This window comes from Primulina eburnea, chromosome 2 (genome assembly GCF_022965805.1).
Source record: "Primulina eburnea isolate SZY01 chromosome 2, ASM2296580v1, whole genome shotgun sequence".
Lineage (NCBI taxonomy): Eukaryota > Viridiplantae > Streptophyta > Magnoliopsida > Lamiales > Gesneriaceae > Primulina > Primulina eburnea.
The window spans coordinates 37,278,940-37,287,300 of NC_133102.1; the positions used below are offsets into that span (position 1 = coordinate 37,278,940).

At 37.2% G+C, this 8,361-nt stretch overlaps 1 protein-coding gene across 1 annotated transcript; it reads left to right on the forward strand.

Moving 5' to 3' along the window:
- Positions 1-2,494: 2,494 nt before the first annotated feature.
- On the forward strand, positions 2,495-5,368 carry LOC140824272 (uncharacterized). The gene is made up of 2 exons (XM_073185870.1): positions 2,495-3,257; positions 4,926-5,368. Exons 1-2 carry the CDS (start codon positions 2,495-2,497, stop codon positions 5,366-5,368), a joined length of 1,206 nt encoding a protein of 401 aa, XP_073041971.1.
- The last annotated feature ends 2,993 nt before the right edge of the window (positions 5,369-8,361 follow it).

Here is an 8,361-nt window from a genome sequence, read left to right on the forward strand (position 1 = left end):
GTAGGGCTTGGTTTTTGGACTTGGGCGCTTGGCTTGGGACCAAGGCTAGCCAGGGTCGTGGTTGAGTCGATGGAAGAGCCCTAGTCACGATAGGCTCGAGTCAAGAGGGCTGGGAGGAGTCCTAGCCTTCCACCTGAGAGCTGCAAGGAGAGTCACGCAGGTTCAACGACTTGTGCAGGGTAGATGGCTCGGCTTGGGGGCTTGGGCTGGGCTAAAGCAAGTCCTTAGTGTCCTAGGAAGGTGCAAGGGGGGCTGGTTTAGGGCTGGTTGGGGTTGGCTAGGTCCTAGGCGAGTAAGCAAGAGTCCTTGCCAAAGTTGGAGTTCTCGGCTAGTTTGTGTGCTTGGTTGAGGGCTTTTTTTTGGGGTTGGGTTGGTTCCTAAGGGTGCAAAGGGTCCAGTAGGGTCTAGAAAAGGGTATGCTCGGGTTTGGATCATTGTGGTTAGAGCTGGGCTAGAGAAAAAAATTAATGATGGCTCGTGGGTTCCAAGTTTGGCTCGGCTAGGGTTTTCTAGTTGGAAAATTAATTAAACACTGCTCATGGGGGTCGATTCATGGTTCACGAGGGCTAAAATAATATAAAAAGTCTAATTTGTGAATTTAGGAATTTTATATTAAAGTTTCAAGTTTTTCGGGATTAAAACGCCTTCAAAACGACTAATTACGAATTAATTAAAAAGTCTAGTATTTTAGCTAAATAAAATTATGAAAATTTTAATTTATACTTAAATAATTATTTGGGACATGTTAGAGTCAATGAAATTAAGAAAATGTCAAAAACGTGAAATTTTACATCTAGGGGTAAAACGTAATTTTACACCCGAAAATTAGTAAAAGTCATGGCAGTGTCCTGAATACTGTTCTATATGCTAATATTGTTATTTTAAACTTTTATGAATTTTTTATGTGTTAACTTATGGTTTTTAAATTTTTATGGATTTTTACGAATAACGTACACATTTAAAAGATATTTTGCATAATTGGTTTAAAAGAAAAACGATATTATATGCATGTTTTTATTAAGTGATGAAAATACAAAATACTGAATGATGTGAAGGGATTGTGACTAATACGATGATATGTTGGAGATATCGTGAGGGTTATGGTCCAAGTGGGAGCCCGACGATCGTGTTTCCTTGGCTACAGATACAAATACGTTAATATGTTAATACGTTGGCCAAGGTCCAGTTGACCGGTGAGAGTGTTGCTGGTGTCCCCGCCGCCCAGTATTGTGGTTTTTATAGATGGATCCATTGCCCAATACGAATACAAATACGAGTCACAATCACGATCTGAATTCAACAAACACGAATATGAATATGAATATGTTGATATGAAGATATTTATGAAAATGTTTATGTTAGAAGTGATGCATTATTATGAAAATGTTATTTTAAGTACAAGTATTTTTCACTGTTGTATGTGATATGCATACATATTATGTTGTTATCAAGAATATGATGTGTTGAGTCTTTAGACTCATTAGGTGTGATTGATGCAGGTGATATTAATAATTATGATGTGGGAGGTCTTAATGGTTGACTTTGCTTGACTGTCGGTGCACATAACCCGAGAACCAGCGCTTCTATATTTTTCCGCACTTATGATTTTAATTTATGATTTACGTTAAAGATTTTCAAGACTATTTATTTATTTATGCTTTTGAGTGGTTTTTGAGAGGATGATACTTTTCAAGTTTATTGTTTTTTAGGTTTGGTAAAATGTTAGACGATTTGACTATTCCCTTTGATTTTCAAATATTAGTTGGTTGATTTATTTTAAAAACGGTGCAAAAATATTTTGTGTATATATGAATATGCATCGGCCGAATGGTTTAGGTTTTTTTTTTTAAAAAAATTTATAGTACTTTTTAAGCAAAAAGAATAACAGAAGATTCAGTAGATATCAGAGCAATGGTTCTGTAAAGGACAAGCCACCATCAGCGCCGGGAAAATCAATTGTCAAGCCTCAATTTGTAAGTTTTACATGCTTTGTATGATTTAAAATGATGTTACCTGCATGATGACAAGAATATGTTTACGTTACATGTTTATTAGCTTTTTGAGTATATATGCTTTGTATGCTTAAATTGCTAAATGTATTAGGATATGTCTTATGATTAAAAATCTTAAATTTAAATGCATGTTGGTTACGTTAGAATTTGAGAAAAAACATTTAGATATAATTTCTCCTAGACGTGCACCTCTTGATAGACAGACAGAGACCACCGAGGATCAGAATGTTAATGCACCCCTGTCTCCTAATGGGGATGCTGCTACTCGTGCCTTAGAAGGGATGGCTCGTTTCTTCGAGCACCAGTTATAACAATAGTAGTTGCATCAGCAGTTACAGCAGTTATAGCAAGCACCTAGGCCACAACATGACATATATGATCAGTTTTGGAGGCTAGGGCGGAAGGAATTTTCTAGCACCACCGATTCCTTTGATGCTAAGTCATAGATTCGTGCACTCGATGTACACTTTCTTTATTAGGATATGGGGGATGCAGACCGTGTGAGGTGTGCCACTTATTTGTTTAGAGATGATGGTTCATTATGGTGGAAAGGAGCCGAGCATGGTGTTAATCTTGCTACACTTACATGGGTTCAATTCAAAGAGATATTCTACGAGAAGTATTTTACTGCTAAAGTTAGAGGGCGATTGAAGAGGGAATTTATGACTCTCCGTCAGGGAGACATTTCTGTTGCTGAATTTGTGAAGAAATTTGATAGGGGTTGTCACTTTGTACCTCTTATTGCGAGGGATGCTGCAGAGAATCTTAGACAATTCATGGATGGTCTACGACCTACCATACTGAATAATGTTATGATGATGCGTCCTGTGGATTATGCTACTGCTACGACTTATGCATTTCAATTTGAGGAATCCTTAAAAGACATTGAGTTTGAGATGCAGCGCAAGAGACATCAACACCAAAATAATAATCAGCCAAACAAGAAGCCATATATGGGTCTTCCTAGACCTCAAGGGCCTCAAAAGCCCCAAGGTCAAGTCAAGAAGCAAGGACAGCAAAAGCCGCCGCCACCTGCATCACCAAAACCTGCAGAGGGACAGCCATTCAAGAAGTGCAATCGACTACACTATGGACCATGCGTGTGGGGTACTACTAAGTACTTTATATGCAAGGAAGAAGGGCACAAAGCTGCTGATTGCCCGAAGAATAATGCACCTACTGTTGGAAGAGAATATGTTATGAATGAAGAAGCTGAGGAGGAGGCAGACACTACGTTTATCACGGGTAACCTAGTCATTTAACATTTTTATATTGCTTTTAAATTACATGAAATGTTAAATTGGTTATTAGAATTGAATTGGGATCAAGATTAACCTAGTGTAAATTAAGTTGCATGCTTTACCTTAGTTGGAAATCAAGATATGATTTTAGAAACCATAGAAATTGGTATTGATTTTGAGCCTTATTTTACGCAAAGGATGAAATAATTCCAAATAAAATATGTAGGGACAAAAATTAAAGAAATTTATAATTAATGGTTGGTTAAGAGTTTCGAATTTATGGAGGGATCTAACTACAATTTTCGAAATTATGAGGACTGAAATGTAATTTTTGATAAATCAAGGGACCAAAATGTAACTAACCGAAAGATAAAGGACTTAAGGCAATTTCCGAATTCTTAAGGGCCAAAAATGTAATTTCCAAAACTTAAGGGTCTCAATGAGAATTTCTGAAAAATATAGGGATCAAATTGTAAATATTTAAAAATTTGGGGACTAAAATGAAAATTTCGAAAAATTGAAGGGCTAAGAGTAATTTTTCAAGAAAAGCTTAATTTCAACGCGTAATCTTCACATAAATTTGGGAATAATAATAGAAATTCCTTAAGCTTCAACATAAAAAGAATTAAAGACATTTTCGCCGCATGGAGGATTATCATTCGAGGTGTAGCTACCTATGCACTGCTAGATTCAGGAGCTACACATTCCTTAATATCTGAAACCTTCATCAAGCGACTAAATGTTACCCCTGAAGATATGGGTTTGGATTTCAAAGTTTCTATTCCTTCCGGTTATCAAATGCTTACGTCTAAAATTGTCATGAATCTAAATCTTCGTTTATTCAAAGATATAGTTCGGGCAGATCTTATTGTGCTTCATATGCCTGAATTTGATATCATAATTGGGATGGATTGGTTATCAGCGAAAGGAGCTTCAATTGATTTTCGTCAGCGATCAGTGTCTATTCGACCGCTTAGTGGTAAATCTTTTGTCTTTGAGACGGCGAAAAAACAAGCAAATGCCTCACATTATCTCTTTTCTATGTGCGAGGAAGCTTATTAAACGTGGATACCAAGCTTTTCTAGCATGTGTCACTACCGCACATGTTTCTATCAACTAGAAATTGGAAGATGTTGATATTGTCAAAGATTTCCTAGTGTCTTTCCCTAAGACTTTTCTGGCATTCCACCCGATCGTGAGGTGAAATTTTCTATCGAGTTAATGCCGGGCACCGTTCCTATATCTAAAGTACCTTATCATCTAGCACCCGCTGAAATGAAAGGATTAAAAGATCAAATCCAAGAATTGCTAGACATGGGTTTTATTCGCCTTGTTATTCTCCATGGGGCGCACCAATGTTATTTGTGAAGAATAAATATGGTAGTATGCGATTCTGCATTGATTATCGAGAGCTTAATAGAGTCACTATCAAGAATAAGTATCCACTGCTAAGAATTGAAGATTTATTTGATCAGTTACAAGGAGCATAAATATTTTCTAAAATTGATCTTCGTTCTTAATACCATCAGTTGAAAGTGAAAGAGTGATGTTTACAAGACAACATTTCGTAGTAGATATGGGTACTACGAGTTTATGGTCATGCCATTTGGATTGACCAATGCGCCAGCGATCTTCATGGATCTCATGAATCGCGTATTTCATCTGTATTTAGATCAATTTATCATAGTCTTCATTGATGATACTATGATCTATTCCAAGAGCAAAGAGGAGCATAGTCATCATTTGAGGACATCACTACAAGTATTGCAAGATAGAAAGTTATATGCAAAGTTCAGCAAGTGTGAGTTTTGGCTTGATAGAGAAGCTTTCCTAAGCCACATTATTTCTAGTGATGGCGTTGAAGTTGATCCAAGTAAAGTTGAGACAGTAAAAGAGTGGCCAGTACAGAAGACTGTTATCGAGATTCGCAGTTTCTTGGGACTAGCTGGCTACTATCGCAAATTCATCAAGGGATTCTCAACTATTGTAGTACCTTTGACACCCTTGACTAAGAAGAATGCAAAGTTTTTATGGGGATTCGAGTGTAAAGACAGTTTTGATAAGTTGAAGCAAGCTTTGATATCAGCACCAGTGTTGTCTATACCATCGGGCTAAGGAGACTATGTTCTATTTACCGACGCTTCTAAACTTGGTTTGGGTGCAGTTCTGATGCAAAATGACCGAGTTATAGCTTATGCGTCAAGATGGTTGAAAATTAATGAGAAAAACTACCATACTCATGATCTTGAGCTTGCAGCAGTAGTTTTTTGCATTGAAGATTTTGAGACATTACTTATATGAGGAGAAGTGCAAGATATTCTGATCGAACAAAACTTTCACTGTGGAATCCTTAGTAAAAATATGATTTTATATGCTCGAAACTTAATCTCATGTGCACGATGTCAAGTAATAGTATAATGTACGCGAGTACGAGTATCGTTCCACTGAAGAATGTATTTTGCAATTATTATTTTCAGTTATCAAATCTTTAGCAACAAAACTTGAATGGTTGTTTATAACTACTAAAATTAAATAAAAAATAATTGAGCAAGTCGAGAATTAAATGATGAAATATAAACTCTAAACCAAATAGATTTCGATGAGAAATGGATTTGTTGGGAATTTCAGTTCACCTACCCCTTGTTAATCATTTAATTCGTTTGATAGTGATGTATGCTTCCAACATGATTTCCTATTCAATTGAACAAGCCCTCTCGAGCTATGCCAAACTAATTCTACTCAGTGAAGTAATTAAATGCTCTAATTATTTATCAAGAGTGAATCGCATAACGATATATGAAATCCCCTAGTGTTCGCCCGATCGTACTATGACTATCGGCGCGTATCCAATTTCATATGTCTATGTAAATTATAGATCCACGAACTATTCTACTTTTTCTTATCATAAGTTATTCTCTCGAACTCACTCACAATATAAGATTATTATTAAAGTTAGCTATACTTTAATAATTATAATGAAAATTGTTGCATAATCAAGTATAAACCAACAATTGAAATACAAATTAACTAAATCAGTTTCGGGGTAGGATCCCCTTAAATCCCAACAAATATTTTAGTTTAGCTACGCGAATTCATAGTGAAAATAAACAACACAATCTTTAAACAATAAATACTAAATAAGAAATACTAGACAAGACGAGATCTGCGAAGAACTGTGCCCGGAAATCTTCGAATCTTCAACTCCAAGCAATTTCTCCAAGCTTTTCTCCCTCTCTAGACTCCTTGGCTGCTGAATGATGTATGAATATCTTCCAAAATCGTGCCATCTATCAGGATCATTTCAAAATTTAGGAAAAAGATCGGCAGCAAATCTTTCCAAAAATCAAATGCGCCCGAGCGGACATAAGTTTCCGCCTGGGCAGATGGCCTTCGCAGATCTTATTGTATATTTTCATTCGACGCGCCCGGACATAAGTTTGCGCCTGGGCAGATGACTCTTGCAAAAAATCTTTTTCTCACACCTTGCAGGCGCCCGGGCGGACATATATGTGCGCTTGGGCGGAGGTCTCTCACACATCGATGCATTTTCTTCAGTTTATTCACAAATCTCCTCCATTTTCACCCACAAGACACATGAGAAACAATAAAACATAATATATGCCAAAATGTCACAAAATTTATGCAATCTATACGATATGTGCAACACAATGAGCTATCACATAATATGAAAACACGTAAAATCCATCTACATCAATCCCCCAATACTAACCTTTTGCTCGCCCTCGAGTAAACATGTGACACGACAAAACGAAACATGACACAAATTAGTTCGACAGTGAATTCATACTCATCAATTTGCCTCAGCGAAACTCAACATATTCCCTTGTCTGTCAATGTAAAAGCATAACTCTTCGCACTTTCCTTGATCTAGACATTGTTTCAAATAAAGCCTGAACGTGTATGTATGTGTCGTTAGTCCTAGCATCATATATGACAGAGGGATCCATTCTCAACCATTGTCAGATATTTAAATCAGCCTGTTAGTGTAAATCTTAATCTCCTCTATTCCTCTGCACTCAGTATCCATCAGCAACCATTTTTTTTTACTGAATTAGAATATAGTAATAAAAGACTATATTAGAACCTTTCATTTCAGATTCAAATCCATGTGTTTTACATTTTTAGCCAGGAATTGGATTTCACTCCTTTATTCGGCTCCCCAACACTTTTCATCTCCAACTTTAGCCAAGAATAGGATTTCATTCCTTTATTTGGCTCCCCCACACCTTATATCTTCATCGTTCTCTTTTTTAACGCTGCTGATAAATACCTCGATTCAAGAGAATATATTCAAGCTCAATTCACACCTTCAAACCTCTTCGTTCCCCACTTTGGTTTTAAATTTTCACCATCTTATCATGCATGCTTTTAGTTCTAACATTCGTGCAAAGAGAATTCAATGTTTTAAATAAAACTTCATGTCTTCACCGCATTATGTGCTAAAGGAATACGAGTACACGACAGACAGAGAATGTCTCATCACCTCTTAATCATCCTTGGCTAACAAGTACTACTTCAAACACTGTCGGCTGACACACACACCAATGAAAAACGGCTAAAACTAAATGCCAACAAATAAAACCAACAAAGCACCAAACTGAACACACAAACAACACCCATCCACCCCCCAATACTAAAGTCGAGCAGTGTCCCCAATGCAACAGATGATAGAAAAAGAGAAGATAGTACAAAAAAAATGGATGCAATATAACCGAAGTATGCAACAGAAATAGAAATAAATAAAATGATCTAAACGAAATGCAAAAAATAAAAGAAGGGGCAGAAGTGACTCCCTTCTCAATGATCATCCTCCTCGTACTCCTCCAGGGGAATGACGCCAGCTTCCGGATCTGGTGCATCGGCGTAGTTAAACTGAAACGGCGGCGGGAAAGCTGGCATAGGTGGTGGCATAATGGCCGAGTCAATACCACTGTGGCTCAGGGATAGACACAACATGGCATCAGTAGCGGTCTGATATTTCTGACTCACAGCCTGCCACTATAACTGATGGTCAACGAATGCAGCAAATTCGTCCATCCGGTCTTGAAGAAGATGAAATCGAGTTCGCGGGGCAGGTGGTGGGGGCT